The sequence below is a fragment of the Schistocerca gregaria genome, chromosome 10 (genome assembly GCF_023897955.1).
Source record: "Schistocerca gregaria isolate iqSchGreg1 chromosome 10, iqSchGreg1.2, whole genome shotgun sequence".
Lineage (NCBI taxonomy): Eukaryota > Metazoa > Arthropoda > Insecta > Orthoptera > Acrididae > Schistocerca > Schistocerca gregaria.
This window is the reverse complement of record NC_064929.1, coordinates 198,612,362-198,640,007: the sequence shown is the minus strand read 5'-3', so window position 1 is coordinate 198,640,007 and position 27,646 is coordinate 198,612,362. Positions and strand designations below refer to the sequence as shown.

Here is a 27,646-nt window from a genome sequence, read left to right as displayed (position 1 = left end):
ATGACTGGAACAGGACAGAAAATGACAAATAGTGGTACAAAGTACCCTTTGTCACATACCATACAGTCAACTGTGAAGTATATTTGTAGTTGCAGAAGTCAAAGGGTGACAAATCTAGTGAAAAGCTACATGATCCAACAATCTCTCAGTTTTTCCATTGCCATAAAAAGTTCTCACTCTGACACATTCATGTTCATCTAAAAAATGAGATTTACAGAATGCCTAAAATGGACCAGCAAAAAGGGCTGAGTGAGCGAGTGAGTGGGGAGAGAGGGAGGGAAAACAAAAAAGGAACTGTATGAATATCAAGAGTTCAGGTGGCAAGCAATGAAGGGGATGCTGAAAGGTGACAGCAATATACAGGGTGGCCAAAAACAGTCTGGTAAGTTTCTAAGTATGTTGCAGTGTAAGTTGCACTGAGAGATAATTGTTAAGAAAAAGATTCCATATGACTGACCATTTTGGAGCTAATTAACACTGAAGTTGGGCACTCAGGTCATTATGCATGCGAATTCAAGTGGCCCTCTAGAAACAATTTAGTGTCAGTTGTTCTCACAGTGTAGATGATAGAGCACGTGATGAGATGAGATGATGATGATGATGATGATGAAGACAACACAATATCCAGTCCCTGAGTGGAGAAAATCTCCAACGCTGCCCTTAGCATGGCATTCTGTAGCAATGACCACTCAGCTATCGAGGTGGACAGTAGATGAAGATGAATTGGAATATATGATACTGTGAGAAGATAGTAAGGAAAGTTCTGGCAGAATGAAGAAACACTGACCCTCTAAGTTATTTTGCAAGGCAGGTTAAAGAAAGTCCATAGCATTTACAGATTTAGAGAAAGCTTTTTGACAGTTATTGAACAGACTATCTTTTTTTTAAATTCTAAAGGTAACAGGGATAAATAAAAGGAGTGAAAGGTTATTTACGACTTGTGCAGAAACTAGACTGCAGCTATAAAGAGCTGATGGACATAAAACAAAAGCAGTGAGAAGGAAATGAGATTATGTTCTAGCCTATATTCAATGTTATTCAGTCTGCACACTAAGCAAGGAGTAAAAAAAATCAAGGAGACATTTGGAAAGGGAATTAAAGTTCAGGGACTAGAAATAAGAATGCTGAGGTTTGTTGACAACACTGTAATTCAGTCAGAGACAGAGGACGACTTGGAAGAGCACGTGAATGAAATGAACAGTGTCTGGAGTGGAGGATATAAGATGAATATTAACAAAAGTAAAACAAGGGAATGGAATGTAGTCAAACAGAATCAGGCGATGCTGAGGGAATTAGATTAGGAAATGAGTTACGCTTTTTGGGCAGTAAAATAATTGATGAGGTCCAAAGTAGAAAAGACATAAAATGCATACTGACTGTATCATGGAGATAATTTCTGAAAAAGAAGAATTTGTTAATGACTAATACAAATTTAAGTGTTAGGAAGTCTTTTATGAAGGTACTTGTATGGATTGTCGCCCGGTACCGAAGTGAAACATGGCACATCCATTCAGACATGAAGAGAATAGAAGCTTTTGAAATGTGGTGTTACAGATAAATGCTTGGTATTAGATGGACAGATCATGTAACCAATGAGGAGGTACTGAATAGCATTGAGGAGAAAAGAAATCTGTGGCATAACTTGACTAATGGAAAGAATCAGTTGATAGGACACACCCTGAGCCATAAAGAGAGAAACAGTATCATAATCATAGGGAATGTTGGGGACAAATAGAGTAAGTACCTTCAAATGGCTGGAAGTTGCAATAGTTACTCAGATATAAAAGGTTCACACAGGGTAGAGTAGTGTACAGGACTGCAACAAACCAAGCAAAAACAACAGGATATGTAAATTAAGAGCTGCATGTACTGTATATCTCTGATCCAAGACAAAGTTTTTGCCCAAAATTTAATGCCCAGAAGAAGAGGGTTGTCTCACATTTGTGGCATATGATACAGAACTTTTCTTTTCTTTACTGTATGGAACCTCAAACTTAAGCTGTACCTCTGCTTCTTGCCACACCTACCGCTTTAACCTCGAATGTACACATGCGCATTGAGCATTGTTGTATGATAGAAGAATGTGCTTATTGTGGCAATTTTTTTTAATTGGTTGTTGTTTCACTTTCGAGATCCCGCTTCTAAACTGCATAGTAAAGCATGTAATGGATCATATCATGGAGCAATGCGATCCAACATTGAAATTTTCAACAGGATGCAGGTGCTACTATGATTAATATTTCAAGATGGCAAAAGGACAAAGTACATTTAAAAAATGCGAAGTTGACTAGGAAAGCTTTCAGTGGCCCACAGTGTGGATATTTTGAAAAAACTGAAACTGAACTAGTGGCATTTGAGTGCGAGAAACATAAAGAAGGAACAGCCGTTTCGTACGATGTCATATGAAAGGACTGTGGTGTCCAGTTTAAAGCTAGATTTGGGTGGTGTATAAGGATGATGCAACACACTGGACTTATTGCTATGTGTGAGAAGTTTGTCATGTATTAGTGACACATTATAAGACAGAGAAAGGAATGTGCTTACCTCTCAGCATGAACTGAAAATGTTGACGAGGCACCTGTTTGCTTTGTGATTGCATCCTGTACAACAGTTGACAAGAAAAGCGACAAAAGTGTATTGGTTGACACTACAGGCAATGAGAAATCACGAATCACCATGATGATATGTGTGCTTGCTGACAGAATAAAATGCAACCTTATGTCATCCTCAATCGTAAAACTATGACAAAAGAAAGAGCTACCACTTGGTATATTTTGTTGCAACAGAAAAGGATGGATGACTGATAAGTTTGATATAGATTAGCTCCATACAACCTCTGTACAGGAGACCAGGTGCTATTATAAAGAATTGTGGGTTGTTGATCCTTGATGCTTTCATGGGGCATCTGACACAAGCAGTGTAGACAGAAATCTTGAAATTAAACACAGATCTGGTCATCATTCCAGGAGGTATGACTTCACAACTATAAGTGTTAGACATCGTGGTGAATAAGCAATTTAAAGACCAGCTGACACAGCTGTATAGCAACTGGTTACTTGATGATAGTCAAGTCCGAATCCTACCAGGAAGTCGTGTAATGGATCCAGACTGCTTGGACACACAAATATCTAGTACATCAAATGTGAATGTCTTTAAGAAGTGCTGAGAAGTGCTGTGTAACAAATGCATGGGTGTGAAGATAATCTAGCATGGAAAGAAATGCAAGACAACCACAATAGTGACACTGCAGATTCTGTGGACCATTACACTGAGAGGGGCTAAGTGGCATCTGTATCCGACTAATGGATTTTATTTTCTGTATACCAATACTCTTATTGTCTCCTTGAGTTCCCTGCAATAAGGTAACCATTTGTAAGTATTCAGAATAAACCTGGTATGTGTATACATGTTTCTCTGTAATTCTTTACTGAACAATGGGGGACCATCTTACATTCGGAGTTCTCCAAGATTCGGAGGTATACAGTAAGTGAAAATGTGTATACATTTCAGGCCACTGACGCTACTGCTAATAAACTATGGTGAAGTTCTTATGGCAAAACACGTCACATTTATTCAGAGGCCCAGAAACATGGTGGAGTGCGTTGGTATGTGTTTTAGTTATGGAGGATCTATTTTGTTGAAGTTTTTGTTGAGTTGTAGTGTGTGATTGGGATTTCTTCATGTTGCATTTGGGTTTTGTTTGTGGGTTTTTTATTTTGGGGTGAGGGGGGAGGTTGCGTTGGTTGGGAGGGCGGGTGGGGGGAGGGGGTGTTGAGGTGTGACTGGGTCTTTCTTTTGGTTGAGTATTTTTTCGTTGGTTTGTGTGTGTGTGTGTGTGTGTGTGTGTGTGTGTGTGTGTGTGTGTGTGTGTGTGTGTGTGTGTGTGCGCGCGCGCGCGTGCTTGCGACTGTGTGTGATTGTGGTGGCCAACCTAGTTTGTGGCGCTGGAACTTTTATGTGGTAAGTTTTTCTTGTTTTGTTTTCGGTGTATGTGTTGTGTGCTGGGGTGTAGGGAAGTGTTTCATTGAAATGTGTGGCTGTGAAGGTTGGTATTGGTATTGGGAGATGTTTTTGAGTTACATAGGTCAAGGGAAGTGTTCAATCCCAACTTGTGGGATCAGGAGCTGCTGTTGAGCTATATAGGTCAAGGGAAGTGTTTGATCCCAATGTGTGGTGGTGGATGGGTATTGGGAGATGGGATTGGGAGCTGCTGTTGAGCTATATAGCTCAAGGGAAGTGTTCGATCCCAATGTGTGCCGGTGCATGTTGGTATTTGAATTGGGAGATGGGATTGGGAGCTGCTGTTGAGTTATATAGGTCAAGGGAAGTGCTCGATCCCAATGTATTTGTATTGGGAAATGGGATCGGGAGCTGCTGTTGAGCTTTATAGTTGAAGGGGTATTAGATCCCAATTTATGAGGAGCTGCTGTAGTGCCATGTAGGTCAAGGGAAGTGTTCGATCCCAGTTTATGGGATCAGGAGCTGCTGTAGAGCTATATAGGTCATGGGAAGTGTTCGATCCCAATTTGTGGCGGTATTTGTATTGGGAGATGGGATCGGGAGCTGCTGTTGAGCTATATAGGTCGAAGGAAGTGTTCGGTCCCAATTTTTGGGATCAGGAGCTTCTGTAGAGCTATATAGATCAAGGGAAGTGTCCGATTCCAAATGATATTGTTTTTAGTGGTATTTAGGGAGCTTTGTGATGTCGTTTTTTTTTTTTAAAGCATGGTTTTGTATGGGGATGGGTGTCTAAATTTGTTTATATTTAGTTTGTCCCCACCCAAAAACCCCCTATTTCCCGCACTTGTCCCATTAGTGTTATTAGGCTTTTCGTGGAACGTGTGTGTGCTTGTTTTTCCATGTATTTTCATCCTCATAATGTGTACATAATGACTTTATATGCGCCATATTGGAATCGTGGCTTATGGTCATTACTGCCATATTTGTGACATCATGGGTCAAAGCAGATGGGCGGGATCGGACGCTTCCGTATTTCCGATTCTCCTATCACATTAGTTGCCTTTGCCAACTCACAAGTAAAAAACCACCTTCGAAACCTAATCCAGACTTTGGGATACGCAACACATCTTTCACCACAACCTCCATTTAAAACAAAAATGCAAATGGTCAATGGTCCAAGCAGATAGAAAGATAAAGAGAAATGTTTGATGCTACTCATCAGCTGTGAGCAATAACATAGGAAACACGCAATGAACCTCATAAAGAACACTGTAACTATAACATTAATAAGTGTGATTTTTCAAATGGGCTAAGCTACAGATCAGTCTGCCACCAAAAACAGGATTTTTTGCTTTATCATACGTTGGCTTCACCAATTAGCAACCAAACTGTGAAAATACATAGCAAAATGTGACATCACAGCAGCCATTAACATTTATCGAACGTTCCTCTTGAAGTATCACAAATATCAATACACTCGTTGTCTCCACTAGACCTGTATATACGGAGTTTGGATAATAACATGATCTAAACCACAAGGAATAAATGACATATTGTGAACAACACGTGTGTATGATATCCACAACTGAAACATACAAATGCAAACAGTGTAAACCACTAAATAACATTTGATGTCACATATGAAACAATATACCAATGACTCATGTGGTTCATTAGACCTGTGATTGGAACATTACGTGTAATGTGATAATACCTCTTGTTCCGTGACACTTCTCTCATGAACTTCACACATAATGTCCTAACAGAGGATTATCACAGCCACTTCACTAAATGCACAATGTTGTTTGTATTCTGCAAGTTTCTCAGTTGAGTAATGAATGGCACTGACATCTACAAAAGACTATTAATGAAATGAGCTAGCTAAAGAATTTGTTTGGGTTGAGAATGTTTTTGGCAGGCAGCCCATAACATGTTATCCTGAATAGAGTAAATACAGACACAAAGGAAATTTCAGAGTTTGGATGGAAAAATATGAACATTTTAACTTGGCAGATATTATTAATTGCAAATCTCAGATTTTCGTTTTGTTTTGAAAATAACCTAGTTAAAAATGTAAATTATTTGTGCATATAAATGGCATGAACAGGCAGGGAGCAGTTGATGAGTAGGCCCAATCACTAAAGAGAAACAGACCTACACCCTACATTCAGAATCTCTGGTGTACAGTACATCATAAAATATTCTTGGGACAATGTACGAAACTAGGTATATTGATAAGATGTCTAGACTACACAGAATCCCCTAAATATACCTGTTATTAGACTATCCTGAATGCAATAGTTGCAAACATAAAACATTAACTGCAGAAATAAATTACACAACTGTAAAAACATTTATGTATGCTGAATTCAGAATAATGTAACAAGACTAGGAGAATTGATCCCAATAGACATGGGAAATAGGCACAGAAGAGGAATATGTTGGTTTAAAAGGAATTACAGCTAAACGTCTGTAGGATTTTTACATGAACGTGTTCAAAAAGGTACACAAGGCACTAGAGACCTAAGAATGGTGTTCACAGACGGGATGTTATCTGATGATGTACATGTGTAGAAAAACAGTGTACTAGCATTGGTGTTTATGTACGTCCATCTTGCAATAAGAAATGGGACAACACTTGTTTCATTCAGCATAGCAACAACAACACTATCAACTAAGTGTATTAGCATCAAGTTTCAGTGGTGCAATCCATATTCAAGCCCCTTCTGGGATGCATCTCTTGTTGAAGTAGATTGCTAATGTTACCTTCATCAGCTTTATCTTGTAACGGAGGCAAACAACTTCAACACGAGGTGTATCTCAGAAGGGCCTAAAGATAGTGGATTCCATCACCGAAATCGGTTGCAATTAAATAAAACTCTCAGAAGGGCCTAAAGATAGTGGATTCCATCACCGAAATCGGTTGCAATTAAATAAAACTAACACACACAGCTAATGGTGTTCTGGTTGCTACATACAGCACAGCTACTGGTGAACATGGACTGATATTATTATATTAATATTACACAAGAGAGATTGATAGCTAATAAATGTTTTACGGTCTTACGGAACGTACCTTATCTGAAGTGTCTTCGGCTTCGCAAGGGACTGCAACGGGGCCCGTTGCTACCGTTGCCGAGGAACTAGAAAGCCTCGTCAAAGGCAGGGCAGTTGCTCTTAGCAATCCGCGCCAACTAGACATAGAAACTGAACGCAGCATAATGCTGCGAAAAATCATATCACTTAACTAGATGTTCCGTCTTCAAAGTTCAAATCCCACATAACCTTAAACGCAAAATACACAGCTGCTAAACGCAGGAAGAGCCCGTAGTATTTTCTTCTACACACAACATTTAGCGTGCCATGACATTATTTTCTTCACTATTTTTCAGGATTCAATCAGAATCCTAGCCTTTTATAATTTAACTCTCATGGGATCAAAACGACTGCGTCCGTTCGACACGAACGAGATTTATTTAATTATATGTCCAAACGTCGTAAGTAGATGACATGACGTGTTATTTTCCACCGTGTTTATGTGCTAAAGTAATGAACATTTACTAACACAAAATTAAATAACATAAATGATCTTGCACCTGAAGATCTTCCATTCGCCCACCTTTCGACACATGATTTCACAATAATATCTCTGATATCTGCGCATCGTTACCATAGTAACGCGGAAGTACGCGTGTTCCAAAGATGTCTTTGTTGTCAATGATACGGCCTTGCTTCTCCAAGTCTTTACGGAATTTAACCTTGGTGCTTACCTACGTAGGCATTCCAATAATGTGAACGATATCACAAGGTGTTCAAGAGTACCGTTAACTGTCTACAGCTTAGGAATTCGGTGCTGCGACGAAAGGCTACAATGAGCGTGTCCGAAATAGCAGAGTTTTTGGAGACTCCCACTGGAAAAGACAAAATGATAAGGACGCTATGTTACGCCGCTAAACTTACATCTGCGTTGGTTAAATCGGAATCTGCATCGGAAAAATTAAATTCTTTCGGCAGTCAACTGAGTAACTGTCGTGTTATATTACGGCTGTTCGATGACTTCCCACAACTAAGTTGTACACTGGAGTATGGTCTTGGTGCACAGGTTAGTATATATGATATTTAATTCCACTCTCATGAAATTTATTTGGAAACAGATGCTGACTGAAACTCTAACGACTGCATTTTAGGAACGTGATGTCTATCTCAGATTTTTCAATGTGCTCAGGAATTTGGTAGACCAAGCGTTCTTTCCAATTGAACACATAGAGTGGCTGGCAGATAACAATTACATTAATGTTCGGAGTGAACCATGGGCTGTATGTAGCACTTGGTGCTGGGTTATCTCACTGGCCTTGTCACTGATGAAGTAAGTACTAAAAGGAACACGAATAAAAGTTTTAATCAAGAAGAGAAGTCATGTGCCAGTAGTAGTGTGAATCAAACTATTGACTTGTACAAGCTGTTGCATGTTTTGTCTTGTGGAAGAGTGTCATCTCTATGCATTCCATCTGTTAGTATACTTCTGCCTGTGAAGAAAATTGTACTAACTCTGTCCTTTCTTTAAACAATGCAGGTCACTTAGAACCATCAAAAATATGAATAAGCGAAAAAAGTCTCTGAAGGAAGTAGACTCAGAGCACAAGTAAGTATTCAACAAATTAGAAAACCTAGTTAATTATCTCTCTTCTTCATAGACAATCCATACATGCAGAAAGACTTTGAAACATGAAACATGGTTTCTTTTATTTTTGAAGAATGTTTTGGTTGCTGTGCATGTGTGCTGTATCCACAACACATTGAAACATTTTTGTTCCTTCACAACTGCTAGTAAATGTCAGCCTATGATGTAATCAACAGGGATGCAGTTGGTATGGCAGCAAAGAGACGACGTGAAGTTCTGAGTGCTGTCCGTAATGTGATAGACCTGATCCATGCTATACATTGTCTTCCTCCTGGCTTCCTATGGTCGAGTCGCCTAAGTAGGTTGCAGGTTAGTATGCCATCCCACCCTGGTCATCACAGTTGTACTCATTAACTCATTATCTTATTTTTGATGGGCTAGTTCTTTATTTTAATGTCTAAGAAAATTGGGATACCAAGAACTTGAAGCATATTAACTGAAATCTGCAATGCAGCTTGCAAATTCCAAACCACATTATTACCTTTCAACCTAACCTAAACTTGGCCAATGCTACAGACCAGTATGTCGCTACAGCGAAGGTTACTTATTGACATTTTTTGGCTTCGTCAACTGATGATACAGCTCACATTCAGAAAAATATTATAGATGCATAATAATATTGTCATTGTTCTACTCTTTCTCTTTTACATGGTGGGCTAAAGTTTACAATGGGCTGTCCATGCACAGTTGTTGGCAACATCTATGCATGTATGATTAAGAGTAAATGTGTCATTACTTTTGACAATACAAACTAATCACTTATCTTTGGCCACCCACCTCCCTAGCCCCATGAAAATGAAAAAAAATGAAACATTGACTCACAATTCATCTGTTTCGCCGTCTTAGACTTGCCCAATAGCCCTTTGTAAAGTTTAACCCATGTATGCTGTCACATGCCACAACACCATTATAGCATAAGATGAAACTGACGTCTGGTATGGGTGGCTTCAGTTGACCCCATTAAACTTACATGTACATCACAAAGCGGTAAGAAAACACAAAGCAGCAAATATTAGTGTTTTTCCCCTCTCAGCCACTATATACTTCATAGAAAAGGGCGTTAATAAACAGGGTTACTACTGGTAAGTTTCTTTCCTCATTTTTGTGTGCTTTTTCGCACTGGAATTTCCGTTATCATAACACTTTTATTTATCACTTTGTAGTTTGTATGATTAACTACTACTTTTTATTTAGTTTGTTACTTGTCATGCACAAAAAATTCTTCAGGTTAAGAAGAGAGTACCTAGTGATGCCAGACTTGTTATTTATTAAGTTATGGGAAGCCTTCGATAAAGTGTCACAGTGCTATTAGAAAACGAAATGCGTGATTATAGCATATGAGATGAGAGGTATCGCTTGTTGTTTATATTTGATGCACACATATAAGAAGAAGATTGTTAGCAAATGCAGGAAGTGTTGTTTAACATTTGGTGAAAATAGTGGCAGCTAATCTATACCATAATTTAATTAAATATGTCAGCAGGCATAAATACTTGATTTTTTTTATTAGATTGTTTCTGAGCTATAAGTAGAGTCTGACACATTTGGCTAACAATTAGGAATGCACACCACACCTAATTTAATATGAAACCACTGCATAAATCTATTTGTAGATGTGTTAGAGACACACTCATTGGAAGGACCCTGCACTATTCTGCTGCTTCCATTTCAAATGCACTTTCAACAGAACTAGAGGAAAGCAGGCTTCTCAAAGAATCAACTGGAGGGGTGAAAAAAAAAATTCTAAAACACAGCTTGTTTTCCCATACATGACATGGAAGCAATAGAACAGGTAGATTCCATCTTCCTAGACTCCAGAAGGATATTAGACAGTTTACCACATTCAGTGTTGCCACAGGTTCTGGAAATCAGGGAATTTCAAACACATCAGTTAAGTTTGAAAAAAACATCGGAAAAATCTCATTTTTTGTCTTAATAGATTAAATGCTTTGTTTACTGAGGTGTCATGCATTGTTGCTGGCTGGTTGCAGATGAGTACATGTACTGCTTCTCTACTCCCTTATTCCTACTGCTTCTGCCCTCCGTACCACTCTTCTCAGCTTGCAATCAGTGCTGCCACCAATGCTTGCCGCTAGCCTAGCAGCTGCCAATGAGAGGCAGGGAGGTGTAAGGACCATAGACACAACTGAGTACATGTCCCTGAGTTTTTAGACAACATAGTTGTGTGGAGACAACAGCGATTAATTTATTTATAATCAATTATTCAAAATGACAGTCACAGTCGCATTTTTTATTTTGCCGCCGACAGGTTTCAACGCGTGATAGGGTCATCTTCAGGGCAATTTACACTGTAAAGTTATAATATTAGTAAGTAATCATGTACGTAATCTACAAACAATTAGTCAAAGTTACATAAATAAACAGATTTTTATACCCATTGATCGCTCGCTGGAGTTGTCACCCTGCCTGTGCGCGGTTGGTAACTATGCATGGTTGGTTCTTTGCATGAGCTTAAATAAATGAATGGGACAACAGTTACCTGAATTTTAAATAATTGTAAATTTCTGGAGATTTAATTGGTTATAATTATTATTTGTGTTGTTTTATAGTAGAACTGGAACAAACTTTAAAATTTGCGATTTCTTGCTTAAGCATTAAACTACTGTTGGTCACCGTGGAGAGCCTTACCATCTGCCCACGTGTTGTTGGCTGTTATTTAAGCTCATGCTTACTCTTGTTCACGGTACAGAGCAAATGCAAATGCTGGCAGTGTCTTTCCATATCAAGTGCGAGGCAGCCCATAAAGAGTTGGTTATGCCATTAACATATGAATTAATCTTATTTTGTGGACAGCCTTTCCTTCACATTCTGCTTTTGCCCCTTATTGACAATATTATGATTTTGTCTAAATTCAGAATCTAGGTTATGGTGACAAAAAATACAAATATTCGCATTGTGTCGGCAGCCCTTTCATCATTTTCTTCTTTTACTGCTTGCAGGTGATTCTTTTATTAATTTAAACAGTACTTTTGAATTAATTAATTAATTACTTTGTCTCGAAGGCAGAATATTCACTTCTGTACTGTAGCCTGAGATCTAAGTTAGTTGGGAAGGAGACAGTTAGGATGAGTTGGCAAAGCTAATGAAAGTAAATATTAAATACAGGTTATAGTGATGGGTTCACCCATGGCAACAGAAGTGCCAAAACAATGGAAAAACAGAAAACGAGGACTCAGTGTCAATTTATTTATTCTATGTGTCTGTATTTTCTCCTGCAAACTAACTTGTTTTCTCTCCAATAATTCAGTTTCATGACATATTTGTACCTAGTATATTAAGGTGGCTATTGTGTCATACGCTTAATAGTCGTCCTGCGATCAAAATGAAAACATTGTTGGGTTTATGGGCTGTAAAATTAGGTGGTCTGTCATCATAACTTGCCACAACAGCTCACAACAGGTGCTACTGACATACTTATTGAGGTTAGGGCACAAATGGCCTGTCGTAGTTTATAAATCCACAAACAATGGCAGTTCGCGCGGGTTGAGTTGCAGACAGGGACTGTGTTGTTGTCAGTTTCAAGCGACACTTTTTGTAAGGGCATTCACAAGCTTTGTGCTTGGTGGAAGCGTGTATCCTCCAAAATATTTCACACTTGCTTATGTAGAATTTGTTGCTTACCACAGCCATCAGTGATGACAACTTGCAACAAGTAGAATAAAAATTCACTAAATAACACACTACAATTACATTAAACAACAACACTGCATACAACATTCATAGCAGAGTGCTCAAAACACTACCGAAAGTTCATAGGCTGTCGAAGAATGCATGGTGTCCAGAACGAGCCTGAACTTGACCGCCATCATTTGTGACTGAAACTAGAGTGACTGAAACTAGAGTGACTGAAACTAGAGTGACTGAAACTAGAGTGACTGAAACTAGAGTGACAGAGAATACTAGAGCAATATGTAACCTCTGCCACACACTATGATAGCTTTCAGAGTTCAGGTGTAGAGGTAGAAATATTCTACATATATATATATATATTTTTCTCTGCTGTTGAGAGGCAACTTGCAGCTCTTAAGAATTTTGATGGGACATTTCTTTTACTAGTTGACCTGTGTTTTGCTTGTGTTCAACAGTGTATCTAGCTATGAATATAATAGAGGGAAAGATTCCACGTGGGAAAAATGTCTGCTTGTGTCTATGTGTGTGTGTGTGTGTGTGTGTGTGTGTGTGTGTGTGTGTGCGTGCGCGCGCCCGAGTGTATACCTGTCCTTTTTTCCCCTTAAGGTAAGTCTTTCCGTTCCTGTGATTGGAGTGACTCCTTACCCTCTCCCTTAAAACCCACATCCTTTTGTCTTTCCCTCTCCTTCCCTCTTTCCTGAAGAAGCAACTGTTGGTTGCGAAAGCTTGAATTTTGTGTGTATGTTTGTGTTTGTGTGTCTATCGACCTGCCAGCGCTTTTGTTTGGTAAGTCAGATCATCTTTGTTTTTAGTGTATCTAGCTAGTTTGATATTTGAATGTTCCATTCAGAAATTCTTCTATAGAGTATTAGGAGTTTATTACCTACTAATATTTCCTCACTGCAGATTTGGTCAAAGATTTTTATGGCTAAGTATCTCATTCCTTTCTGTACCATATTATGGCTGAGTAATGAATAGTGGAAATTGTTGCTGCTTCTAGTGTTATAAAAGTTCTTTCAAAATGAAGATATTAAGACTGTGTGGCATGTATTACAGTCAACTTACAATTATAGATAATACCTCAAATGAAAGAAAATCAAACAGTTTCCCTACACATGTTCAATGTGGGTACCATTCGTCACACATAGGCGATAGATGAGGTCTTCCCAAACCTTGATCAGTGTAGCTGGAATAATCATTGCAACAATGCTGTTTCTTAAGTTGGGGTAGATTGGCTGGTAGTGGAGGCACATACAGATTATCCTTTATGAACTGCCAAAGGTGCAAATCACATGTCATCAGATCGTGTGTGAATATGGAGGTCAGGCAAAACACGCTCGTGTCATCTGGCTCCTCCAGTCAGGTACGATATTGTTTAACCAATCTTGTGCTGAGGTATGCCAGTGATGTGGTGCACTATGTTGATGCCAAATAAAGTTCTGTGCTTCAGCTTCTTTAAATTCAGGGAAGAGCCACATTTGTAGTGCATAACATCAGAAACAACAGTTACAGTTGTTTCAATGAAAAAGAAAGGCCCATAAACTTTCTGCCAAGATATGGCACTAAAAGCATTCAATTTAGGGAAGCTTCGTGGTATCAGTACCATCTTGTGGGGATTTGATGACCCCAGATACACACATTTTGTGTGTTTGCATTTCCACTTATGTAAAATGTTGATACCGACGACGGCACAGTCCTAGTCATGCAGCAACATTTTGTTTGCAAAGTTGGCATGTAAATGTGGGCTTTAGAGCTTGTAAAAACTGTTGGCAATAACGAAATAGTTGTAAGTGTCTCCTTAAGTCTCCACACAGACATCACCAGAATTGCTAAGTCATGACTTGCCTTCCAAATTGATTTATTGGGGGTGTGCATGAAAGATTCTCATTTGTTCAACACGTCCTCACTCTTTGTCATTCCATAGTCTTCCATTTGTGCACAGTTATACAAACAAAACCATCTGACTTGCTCTTTCATTTGATGTATTTAGAATTGTGAGTTGAATGTAAAAAATGCTACAAAGCCTTAAAACCTACATATTCATTTTGAAACGCCCTATATTTATGGATATTTTCGAACTGTGATTGATTACTGACTAGAAAGTCCATAAGAGGGAGAAAATGTGCTACTGGTCTGTTGTCAGTATGACAGATTATTTAAAGAGCTGTGTACAGGATTTGTTCGTAAAGTAATGAGTCTGACTACCAAACAGCACTCCAGTTGCTAGCAGGATACGCCCCAGCAGGGGATTTGTGTTGGGGATCTAAACTAAGCAATGCCCTGGGGAGCAGTCGCATCTGAGCTCTGAGCAGTGAGGATCATGTATGGTGCAAAAGCTGTTCTTGAGCTTTTGTCATGACAGGTGTCTACCATAACAACATTTCAGTCTAAACCACCTTTGTTGTGACCACCTGCCCGGCCTGGATAGGGGTTTTGACCTTGCCACAGCCACCGCACAACCCCTATAGGAACCTACCAAACATTTATCTGTTCCCAGAGCTTAAGAGAAACCTGAAAAGTCACATTTTTTTATGATTTTTCCCACCAATCGATGGGCTGTCACGGTGCCTCTGAAAGAGGTTACAGCAGCTGACTTCCACGGAGCCTTTGCAGCATGGGAATCACATTGGCAACAGTGTATCAGTGCCCAAGCAGACTGTTTTGAACAGTTTTAACAACACTTACTGATCAAATCATTAATTCATTTTACGAGACATGCTAAAAAGTAAGTGTACTGTGACCATAACGGACTGCGGTTTTTTGTTTTTTGAGGCTTGGCAACAATGAGTGGCTGTGGGGGAGGGAGGGGGGGGGGGTGACTAATTGTGATTCTCAAGCACAACAACTGCTTGCAGCTTTGCTCCTCTATGGTTATCCTGTTTGTGTCAAGGTCCATCAAATGCTGAATTCTTCACTTGGTGTTGTTTACAATAGACTGCATGATGGTATAACCGAGGGAGAAATCAAAACTTACCTCTCTGATCAGGGTGTCGCTGCAGTCCATCAGATCATGAAATAGGTTGATGCATCCTTAGTGCGTACATACACCGTTTTTCTCACATTTGATAGAGTAGTGCTTCCATCAGAGATCGAAGCAGGCTATGAAATCATCACAGTCCAAGTGTACATTCTGAACCCAATGCTGCTACCAATGTTATAACCACATTTGACTGTCCTGTCAAAACCTGGCCAAATGTTTTACTTGTGTTAGGGATGCTCGTGAGGGCAATTGCCCGCCTCTTCCTCCCCACTGTATTAATTGCAATGGTGACCGTGCAGCAGCATCGCAAGAATTTCCTGTGTATCGCAATGAGTGGGTCGTCCAGGAGATCAGAGTGAAGGAAAAAGTGCCTTACCCTTTCACTCATAAGCTGCATTAGTTGTTGGCCAGTCAAAAGCCCTGCGTTTTACCATCTGGCACTCAAAGTACCGTTCTCGATAAACCTCGCTGCATGGAGAACACACACGCAGACTTGAAACCTCAACATCGGCACCGTGGTTGTAAAATCACCCATTGTCACAGCTGCATCCTCATCTCATTTTCCTCCAGCTGTGCAACGAGTCCACAAATTTTCACCAAGAGCATCAAAATCGCCTGCTACACAACCGGCAGGTCAGAAAGGTCAGAGGCCGGCCGCGGTGGTCTCGCGGTTCTAGGCGCTCAGTCTGGAACCACGCGACTGCTACGGTCGCAGGTTCGAATCCTGCCTCGGGCATGGATGTGTGTGATGTCCTTAGGTTAGTTAGGTTTAATTAGTTCTAAGTTCTAGGCGACTGATGACCACAGATGTTGAGTCGCATAGTGCTCAGAGCCATTTGAACCATTTTTGAGAAAGGTCAGAAGGAATACTCCCGCGAAGACTCGGTACGTCCCTTCGGCCCACAGACATCAGAGTTTTCATCTGTCAACCACAAAGCCTTCAAGAAATGTGATGTTTATGTGGGTCCCTGGTCACCTCGGTCTGATGGGAAACGAGGCTGCAGTCCTGCTACCTCAGCCCGCTAGTTCTTCCATTCCTTCCGATGTGGTCTAGTGGCTAGCGTTGCTGCCTCTGCATCACGGGGTCCTAGGTTCAGTTCCCGGCCGGGTTTTGGATTTTTCTCTGCCCTGGCACTCGGTGTTTGTGTTGTCCTAATCATTTCATCATCATCATCATTCGTGACAGTGGCTAGATTAGACTGTGAAAAAAAATTGGACTGTGTAAAAATTGGGACTTTGTATGGACGCTGATGACCGCACAGTTGAATGCCCCACAAACTAATCACCACCACCACCACCACCACCACCATCTCTCATTCCTCTTGATGATCTCTGTGTTGCTATCTGTGAGCAGGCATCATCACTGGTCTTTCCTTTGCGGGAACAAGCTCCAGGGAATTAAACCTATCCCGTCTTCTTGGCTGACCTCCTCTAAGCCCTCTCGCCTGTTGTTTTAGCCATCATCATTTGTTAAGTGTTCATCCCCACTACTTTGTGCTGATTGTCATCAACCTTCGGCAGTTTCCCATTTGCTGACCGAATGCCCTTTTTTTTAACCTCTTACATTCCAATGTATGTTTGCCGTTTGAGTTATCGGCCATTTTAGCGAATGACATGCGGGCTGTCAACCGTATTTTACTTTTTATCTGTTGTAGCAATATGGCGAAGGACATTTCATCTTAAGTTCGGTACCTCCGTTGTCTCTCTTGCATATTTTATGGACCTTCCTCTAAAAGGAAGTCTTGTCCTTACCCCCCTTTTCTTCCAACAATAGGGCTTAACGTGTAGTTGCTTCGAACTCCTTTTTCATATTAGTGTTCTAAGGTTCTGATGAGGGTGCATATGATCTTAGTTGTTTTTGTGCCCTGAAATACCACAAAACAAACACCTCCCTCATCTGTGTCGACCATGGAAAGCTCTATTCTCCCTGCCCACCAGATTGCACAGTTTTCTTGAGAGAAAAGAAAATGCAAGAATACAGAAATACAAGACTCTGGACAAACTCAGTTACCAAGAGGCCAGGAAGAAGCATGAGCAATTGCACCCAGCGTGTCAAATAATGTCATACACTGCAGCTATGACAATGTCGCCCTCTTTGATGATGATGCTTCATCCCCTCACACTTCCTACAGTGGGCCCTCAGGGCTGCTCAACCATACCTGCCCCCATGATGGTCTGGGGCATCTGTCTTGGTGCTTTCCCCGCATGTTCTTTGGGACTGATGGCATCCCACCCACTAAGAACATTAATCCCCATCTGTCATCCAGAGACACATCACCTTCATCCGGGCTCTCTCGCCAGGAAGGGGTCCCTCGGGACAAGTTCTTTCAAGGCTTCCCGTGGTCTGCAACGCTACACCAGCTAGTGGCCGCAGGAGCCATAGGCTGCTCACTGCAGGGCTTTGCAATCATCATCCTTGCCTGAAACTGATTCAGAGAAGCCCTTGCAATCATCCAAACCCTCTAAGGAGAGGAAAGATGAGAAAAAGTCCTCTAAGAAGAAGGACATTCCTGTGTCTTCCACACCGCCAGATCCTGCCTGTTCCATTCCTGTTGCTGAGGCGGAGATTCTGGTGTCCCCGCAGGTCTCAGTCCACACCACACAATGGAACCCAGAACCTATGTATATTGATGCCATAACCCCTCGACTAGTGGCAGCAGGTGACTCTATGGCATAATGTGCCCCCTTGGTCCCTTCATGGCATCACAGTACATCAACAACATTATTTTCATGTGGAATTGTAGCAGTTTTACCAACACCTGGATAGCTACATCTTTCAAGCACATCACCTGCCTTCTGATTCGCCCTTCAGAGACTTGGTTTCCAGCAGCTCAGACCCCAGCCCTTCGTGGATAGTGCGGATATTATTTGAATCGTGCCTTCTATTACAGGGTGTGAAGCGGAGTTTACATATATATTCTAGACACTCCATATAGTGAACTTGGGCCTCTTAATATACCTTTGGAGGCTGTGACTGTTCGGGCAAGGACATTTTAGGATATTACCATCTGCAATGTTGAGCCCTCTTCTGCTGGGGTCAGTGTCTCAGGACTTAGTGTTTGCATTGATTTCTCAGCTCCCCCCACCTTTCTTAATGGGTGATTTCAACACCCATAACCATTTGTGAAATGGAGCCATGGTCATTAGTTGTGGTAGAGACCCTGAAAATTTATTGGCATAACTTGACCTTTGCCTCTTGAATATGGATACCCTTACATCTACACAATTCAGTGTGCCGCACAAAACCTTCTCAGCCATAGACCTTTCCGTTTGCAGCCCTTGTCTCCTCCCATCCACCCACTGGAGAGTCCATGATGAGCTGTGTGGTTACGACCACTTCCCTATCTTCCTGTTCCTCCTTCAGTGTAACTCCCCTGGATGCATGCCCAGATGGGCTCTCAACAGATACCAATGAGTGGTCTAGAATAAAACTACAGCCATTGTTTCGGCAGCTGATTTAACAATCCCCTGTTCCACTGGCCTGCCCCAATGAAGGACAGCACCTTGGTGGTCCTCGGGGAATTGTAGAGGCCATTCGAGATCGCAGATGGGCTCTCCAATGCCATAAGTGGCACCCATGTATGGAGCACCTCATTGCCTTTAAGCAGCTCCACGCTCTGGTGCACCACCTAATGGAAGCGAGAATGATGGGAACAGTATGTTTCAACCAGCGGACCACATGCCTGCCCTTCACAGGTGTGGGCTAAGTTCAGATGTCTGTATGGATACCAAACATCTGCAGGTGTACCTGGTATTACCTTAAATGGCATTGGCTGCATTGATGCAGGCACCATATGAAATGTTTTGCTCTGCACTATGCTCAAGCATCAGCATCTGAAAATTACCAACCTGCCTTTCGTGTCCTAAAGCAGTGGAGTGAAAGCAGTTATCTTTTACTGCCTGCTGCCTGGCACCATATAATGCTCTGTTCAGCGAGTGGGAATGCGTCAGTGTCCTAGCCCACTTTCCTGATACTGCCCCAGGACCAGACTGCACCAATAATTGGGTGAACATGTACCAGGGGATTGTCAATGTCATATCCTTGCCATCTTTTACAGCATCTGGAGCGAGGGGAGTTCCCATCGCAATGGCAAGAAACCATCATTGTTCCAATACTGAAAGCAGGTAAGTACCCTCTAGAGATGAACAGCTATTGCCCAAATAAGTCTCACCAGTGTTCTTTGTAAGTTGCTTAAATGCATAGGGAGCTGGCAGTTGTGTTGGCTCCTTGAGTCCCAGGGGTTTTCCGGCTCTGTGGTTTTTGCCAAGGCCACTCCACAACTGATAGTCTGGTGTACCTGGAGCCTGCCATTTGAACAGCTTTTGCCTGATGTTAGCACCTTGTAGCTGTCTTGTTCGACCACCAAAAGGCTTGTGACACTGCATGGCGACACCTCATCCTTGCTACTGTACATGAATGAGGTCTCCAGAGTTGGGCCCAGTTTTCATCCAAAACTTCCCGTTGCATCATATTTTCCGGGTTTGAGATGGTGCTGTCCACAGTACCCCCATTTTCAAGAGAATAGGGTCCTTTAGGGCTCTGTACTGAGTGTCCCTCTATTCCTTGTAGCCATCAATTTTCTAGCAGCAGCTGTGGGTCCTCAGTATCACCCTTCTTGTATGCTGACGACTTTTGCCCATACTATTTCTCTTCTAATGTGGCTGTTGCTGAACATTGATTGCAAGGTGCCATATAAAAGGTGCAGCACGGACCCTCGCCCATGACTTTCGATTTTTTACCTCCAAGACTTTTGTCATACACTTCTGTCAATGTCGTACCATTCACCCACTACCTGAGCTTTACGTCTGACCAGCTACTCAATATGCTGGTCTCACATCGCTTTTGAGGATTAGTCTTAGATTCTCGGTTTACATGGGTTCCCCATCTTCACCAGTTCCCCATCTTCACCAGCTTAAGCGAAAGTGATCCTTCTGCAGCTTTACAAAGCCCTGATACAATTCCACCTTGATTGTGAGAATCTGGAATATGGTTCAGCATCACCCCCTACCCCCTCAACAGTGCCGATATTGGATCCAATACACCACTGTGGGGCTCAACTTGCAACAGGAGCCATTCGAAGTAGCCCTGTGAACAGCTTTCTTGTGGAGGCTGGGGTCCCTCCAATGCTGGTAAGGTGCCAGCAAGAGCTTGTCAATTATGCTACCCACGTTCATAGCTCCCCTAAGCATCTGAACTACCATCTCCTCTTTCCAAACCCTGTTATCCATCTCCTACAGTGGCGGCCCTGATCAGGAATTACCATCACAATCTGCATCCAGTCTCTCTGCACGTCATTTGTTTCCTCTTCCACCTCTCCTCTGGACCAACTTCCATACACCTGCATGGTGCATCCCTCAGCCACAGCTTCGTCTTCACCTACCACCAGGTCCAATAAACTCGGTTCATCCCGAGAACCTTTGGTGCCAATTTTTCTCCATCCTTAGCTCATCCTCAGGGTTCAGTAGTTGTCTACTCTGATGGCTCAGTGGTTGCTGTTCATGTAGGCTTTGCTTGTATTCATGTGGGAAATACTGAACTCCTATTCTTGTTGGATGACTGCAGTGTTTCCACTGCGGAGTTGGTAGCTGGTGGGTCCTTCGTCATCTGGAGTGATTTCAAGCTCTTAACTGTCCCTGTGGTCATTGCTATCCAGGATTTCCTGCATGCCCTTGAACAGCGTGGATGCTCAGTGACCTTTATCTGTTCTCTAGGCCACATAAGAATCCTGAGGCATGAACTTACTGATAGCCTGGCCAGACAGGCTACCAGAAAACTTACTCTTGAGATCGGTATTCCGGAAACAAACTTCCGATCTGTATTACACTGTCATGTTTTAGGTGCCTGGAATATGGATTGGCTCACTCTGACTTCACCAAACAAACTACAAGTGATAAAGGAGACTATTAATTTGTGGAGGTCCTCCATGCAGGCCTCCTGCAAGGACTCTACTGTCCTTTACCGGCTCTGCATTGACCATACATAGCTGACTCGTGGTCATCTGCTTTGTAGCGAGTACCCACCTCACTGTCGATGTGGTGCCTGTTTGATGATAGTTCAGATTTTGTTGGCTTGTCCCAACCTAGTCACCCTGCGGCAGACTCGTCGTCTTCCTGACTTGCTACCCGTGATGTCAGATGATGCCTCAGTGGCTAACTTAGTTTTACATTTTATTTGTGAAGCAGGCTTTTACCACTCTCTTAAAGGGAGGGCTGCTTAACCTTATCAGCTCATTGAGAGGTTGGCAGAAGACTTCATTGCCTGCTCTGCCCAGGCCATACTGCAGCTGCCTGGACTTGGTGATCCAGCACAGGACCATCTACCTTCTCTTTTGCTCTTCTCCTCTCCCCCCCCCCTCCCTCCCCCATATTTGGTCTCCAGTTACGATCTGATTCAAGAAGCCATAACCTTTGTGATAACAAGTCAAGAACTTCATCGCATACTCAAATCTTTGGTTTTTGTGGCCCTCTGTTAGGAGTTTCGGGACCCTAAGGGAGCACCGTTTCATAAACTTTAAGGTTCAGAAACAATGTTGTAAAGGACTGATCTCGACACGTCAGGAAATTCATTTGAGAGACCTGTTATTGTGAAGCGCCTGTTCTCACGAATCCTCGCTTCAACTGAAGCCACCAAATCGTCTGTAATCAAAGAAGGGTGACCGGAGCGGTCCTCATCATGGAGTTGTCACAGCCATCTCTGAATTCTCGTACCCACTTATGCACTTTGCTTTCACTCATAACAGTATCACCATTCACTTCACAAATCTGTCGAATTTCTGCAGTTGACAGGTTCCTTGCTGACAAAAACCGTATCACAGAGCAAACCTCACACGCGGCGATCGAGTTGATAGTCTTAAAAATTTTGAAAACACAGAACAGAACTGTACAGGTTAGCTACAGAGCTGAAACTGAGCACAGTTTTTCCCAAGGCATGCCAGTACACAGCGCCGCTCGTTGCCATTGCGCGCAAACTACTAGTATCTACAACAAGACGCATCTTACTAAAAACACGCCTTGTACTTGTTGACTATTTTTAAGACAATGTAGTATCTCATTCAGTATACTTAGGTCTACAGTCCCCTTGCAGTGTAAAAGATTGGAGCTTCTAAGTCAATTCAATCAAAACATACAGGCGTTTACGTAATGTATGTCGATACTCGCAAACACACTCATTAAAGCCTGTGGGATGCACCCCCTTGACATAGAATCATGAAATTTGGCAATAAGCAAGGTTTCAAAGTTGAACTGGGTGAAAAATTCAAAATCACCCGCGATTTACTGGACAGTTTTGGCTGGGAAGTGTTAGACCACCCACCCTACAGTCCTGGTCTTGTGTCGAGCAATTACCATCTGTTCCTCCACCTCAAACACCACCTCAGTGTTAACTGTTACAATGATGATGACAACATTAAAACGGCAGTGAACTCTTGGTTATTGGAGCAGGTGGCAAGATTCAATGTAGAGGTTATATTAAAATTGGTTGAGAGGTGTGATACGTGTTTGAACAAACTTGGCAACTATGTCAAAAAATAGAGTGAAGTATGTACTTTCTGAAAATAAATTTACTTTTTTGAAATAACCTTTTGTTGTGTACTTATGTTCAAATGGAACCTTACTTAAAAAAAAAAAAAAAGCCTCTTATATCAACTGTATTCCATTTTTTTTTTTTCAAATACACTTTTCCTAAAAGAAAGAAAAAAAAGTAAAAATCTAGTAAACTTACTTTCTGAAAATGACTTGTACCAAACCCAATCTCATAACTTTTCAGTCAAACCTTGCGTGTATGATATTAATTAAGTGTAAATCATATAACATGTGGAGTGTTTGTGATATTGATGATCTTCTTTCCTCAGGTTGGAACTGTGGGAACACTGTCATCTCTGCTCGGTCTTTACATGGCTGTTACATCATTCCGAGCCAGCAGGGCCTGAGCACATTCAACCGATGTTTCCTATAGGGCAGCGTCTGCAAACAGAACAACTGTTGCAGATCTCTACAAAGTCAGACTGTTATACATAGCATAAATCTTTAGTCTCAGTAAAAGTGTTGGATGCACCTGCTCTCGATAACTGGCAGTTGCCTAGTATTATACAAATGTAAATAGCGCTAAAATACCTTTAAAAGATGCATCTACCTGTTCTTGGTGTAAAGTAATTTTGTGTTTAAATAGTTTGGAGCTTGTGGGCAAATGACACAGGTTGATGATAAACATTAACATGTGCTAGCTCTGCACATTTGTAGCAATCTTTAGTCTGTGAACTACCTTGATGCAGCAAATTGCTCCTTGAGGCACGAGCTACAGATTTGAAGTGAAGAGGACATGCTACTGTATGGTTGAAAACTAGCGTATTAACTTCTTCTTGCTCTTTGCTTCTCTAAACTTCCTTTGAATTTCTATGCCTCCAGATTTCTCACATATGTAGTACTTCATCTTGGGTAATAGTGTATTCAGTTCCCTCTCAAATTCTGGTATCTTGTCAATCCAGCTCATTCTAGTTGTGAGCAAAGGATTTTGTTTAAAGATCTGTCCATGCGGTGTCTCTGGTGTAGGCATGTCATTTGAAGGTTTTGAGGTTGCTTAATTGGGCTCAAATGTCCAACTGTTAGGTGTTATATTTGCATTCTCGATACCTGCAAACTACGTGCCTCACCAGAGACACCATACAGGTAGGTCTTCAAACCAAACCCTTTCCCCACAACTAGTAAAAAATGGCAGAAGCGATTTGACAGCATACCAGAACTTAAATCTGTATTGTTTGTAGAATGTTGTATAAGCCAACCTCTGACCTTTAACAGATCTCCTATAGTATAGAAATATGAATAGTACAAAAATGTCTACATATGTCTAAAACAAATGTAACATTTTTTGAGCTTGTCTTCCAGTTTTAGTTCTCAATGCAGATAAGGAATGTTGGCAAGTGCTAGTGGTCTAAAGTAAATAATAGAAGGAAAAAGGTGATGGCAATTTTCAAATCTACAAGCACAAGATACTATTGGCAATTTAGGTTGGCAATTTTAAGTTAAAGTATTGCACACCTGTATATACATTCTAAATTTTTAATTCACACCGTGACCAGCTTCGGATTTTTAAATGTCAAAAACAATATTTACATATAGATGTAAATCAGAAATACACCTCATCATTACAAGTTATCAATTTTGCTGTTAGAGGTATATTGTAAGCTTGTTGCTTTTTTAAAATCCAGTTGTCACTGCAGGATGTGCTTAATATATTTTCTCTTGTCATTGCTTATTACAAGAATGAGTGAAGCTATTACAGCCTGATAATGCAAGTGATAGAAGGTAATCATTGACTGCAAAATTGAGCTGTAGACAAACATGAAGTAGATTGAAAAAGTTGCTGACCTAAGAAACAAAGCAGTCTTGGGCTGGGCTCACACTGTTGTCCTATCTAGCTGCCCCTCCACCACCCAACCCACTATATCCTGTGATACACATGACTTTAACTCAACAGGAGGACATTGTCCAAAATCTCAGGAACTTTTGCTGTCTTTAATTTTTATATTTTTTTCGACTAGCCAGAGGCACATGCTGAAAGCAGAGTCTGTTGTGTTGACACCTAGTGAAGGCATTGCCAAATGAAACAGTGGAAAATCCAGTATGGAATAATGATAGTATTGTGAAAAGGATAGATTGTCACTCATCATATAGAGAGATGTTAAGTTGTGGACAGGCACAACAAAAGGACTGCTAGACATAAGAGTTTCGGCCATATGGCCCTCTTCTAATATTGACAACACACACAAACTCACACACACAAGCACAACTCAAACACAGCTACAATATATGTTGAGTAACACTATCCTTTTCATAATATAGTGAAGGCAGTGTGAAACCCTCATGTTAGGGGGCTGATGACCTCAGATGTTAAGTCCCATAGTGCTCGGAGCTATTTGAAACACTCATGTTAAGTGTCAAACAAATGTAAGATAACTGTATTGTGAGTGGTGAGTTTTACACCTTCCATAATTTGTACTCCACCCAAGGCCTTCCAGTACCAAGCTAAGGTTAAGGTCGTACTTTGCAGAGTGTTGTGAATAAAGTTGAAAAGTAATATGTAAATGTACAAATCCAATACAAAAGAACAATGGGAATGTAAATGATGGAAATGTCGTATGTCCTTGGAACCTATTGTACGCAACTGTTCTAATGAATTATGGAATCACCTTTCAACCTTGCATGTGGGTTCCAGTTACTTCATCTTTGTTAACTAATGTGTGTACCAAATTTTAGCAACAGGAAAAGTTACCAATGTTAATGAAAGACTGATTGCCTTGATTTTATGTTTGTGATTGTACTCTTTCCTGTTTTTATATATTTGACATACTTTTTAGATTCTAATTTGTCAAAGATAACTGTATTTTCAATCAATCTGACAAGCATGTTCCATGTTGCACATAACATCTGGACCACTTTTGTTTTCTAGGTCTTATCAGTTGTCTCTCCAATTTCTGTATTAACTACATCTCTTCCAGTTACATTTGTTCCAAGTGAATGTCGTAGAACTATAAAAATTAAATGTCAAACATGAGAAATGTTTTCACTTAGCTGACACCCACTTCTACCATTACTTTTTTCACTAAATTGACTGAAAGCAGACTGAAGGCAATGATTATTATTTTCACACTAACATGCCGAAAATACATTACTGTTTCATTTTTTCCTATTACATTGACATCACAATAAAGTAATCACGTGATAATGTACTTTGCAGGAACTGGACTACGCTGACTCAGTTTCAGAAATGAGTGAAAATTACGGTGAATAAATATTTAGAAAAGTTGTAGTCTATCAAATTTGAATACGTCAGACATTATCAGTAACACAATTTACTACCACACCCTTTACGGTACAGTGGAACATGTACTCAATTAACTCAGTTTTTCCCCTGCAAAAACAGTTTTTGGTAAAGATTTGGTGGGTGGGGGAATAGCAAGAAAATTATGTTTGTGTGTGTGCATGCATGTGTTTGTGTGTACTGAATCTTCAAATGATGTATTTATGGTCTTCCAAGCCTAGAACTTAATGTTACACAAAGTTGCTATATGTGCTTCGTTGCTTAATCTTGCCATATTTTAAATTTTTGTTGATGAATTAGTCCAAAAAGTTGAAGTATTTCTAGAATTATTTTTTGTGTATTGTTTTTACAGTTTATGGTTGTGACACCTTTTGCTGCAATAAGTCTTCAAATGGGCCAAACTAATTATTTCTTTTGCCACAAATTTGATCTTATTTCTAATTGTAGAATTGTCTCTGAATATTTTTCTGCATGACAAATGAATGGAAATATGCAAATTAAACCAACTTTCGGACATCAGTATCAGAGAGAGTAACAGCTGCTAAACCTAAGTGTGCAATACCTGTATGTGATATTCTGTTGACATCCTTACCAATATTCAGAAACATCAAGTTTACTTATTACCATTCTTCCATGTTCTGCTGCTCTGTGTTCCATCCAGTCTTGTTAACGCCAGCAGGACGAAAGAGAGAGGTTGTCGTACTTACACATGCTAGTAGTATGAAAATGGTCTCGTGTGTTTTTTGGATTGTCCACAGTGCTCAGTAGCAATACTTTGAAATAAAACAAAATATTCCTAAAAATAAAGACTTATTGAAGTTGTGAAAGACTATAAAATACATGTATTGTGTTGTGTGTATATATTGAGCTGATTGCTTTAGTGACATTGGTCGTTATTAGGCCTGTTTACAGTTTGTATACAGTATTCTAAACTGATCTTTTACTGTGACTATTGTAACACTACTGGTAAGGTAATAAGGTTGGTGGAAATTGTCGTGAAAAGGAACAGCCTCTATGCATTTATATATACACGTGCCATCTGTCTGGAAATATTGTATGGTGGAAGTGATATTGGTGGTGACGGTAGTAACATTAACTCTCCAGACAGCATCTATCATTAGTACCAAGTATTCAGCAGAAAAAAGTTATCTTTACAAAATATTTGCTCAACCTTGAGAGCATTCCACTGATATTGTCCCCAATTTTGTACAATGTATAAGAATACCATGTTAAAAAAAATAGGTGAATTTTAGTATACAAATAAATTTTATTTTTTCATATGCAGTAGTTTTTGTTTTATTTAAATCTCCTTCTGAAAACCTTTTCTGTATTGTCACACTGTCCATTTTTTTTATTTAACCGTAATGTAACATTGCTTAAAGTAAGCAACGTCTTTTAATGAAAACATATGGTGTGATTATAATTTGTTGCTGTGACAGTTGGAACAAATCATTTCACGACGCAACAATATTTACACTGAGACTTAGACAAATCTACTGTTAACTTCCTTAATTGTCTTCTAGTAAGAAATTTAGCACAAATAATGTGCAAAGAAGGC

The 27,646-nt window shown here is 40.6% G+C and overlaps 2 protein-coding genes across 3 annotated transcripts in view; one reads left to right on the top strand and one right to left on the bottom strand.

The window, feature by feature from the left end:
* LOC126293617 (FAST kinase domain-containing protein 4) overlaps positions 1-7,620 on the bottom strand; it is a 74,990-nt gene extending 67,370 nt beyond the window's left edge. The window contains exon 1 of one of the 2 annotated variants that reach the window (XM_049986898.1): positions 7,037-7,620. In XM_049986898.1, the coding sequence (XP_049842855.1) occupies positions 7,037-7,198 (162 nt within the window). In that variant the 5' untranslated portion in view covers positions 7,199-7,620. The remainder of the gene's footprint in view (positions 1-7,036) is intronic. The other variant, XM_049986897.1, reaches the window with a different exon arrangement.
* Positions 7,621-7,631: 11 nt separating this feature from the next.
* LOC126293621 (peroxisomal membrane protein 11C) lies at positions 7,632-27,372 on the top strand. The gene is made up of 5 exons (XM_049986902.1): positions 7,632-8,062; positions 8,148-8,326; positions 8,534-8,602; positions 8,818-8,950; positions 23,123-27,372. Exons 1-5 carry the CDS (start codon positions 7,832-7,834, stop codon positions 23,198-23,200), a joined length of 690 nt encoding a protein of 229 aa, XP_049842859.1. The 5' UTR covers positions 7,632-7,831; the 3' UTR covers positions 23,201-27,372.
* Positions 27,373-27,646: the final 274 nt, after the last annotated feature.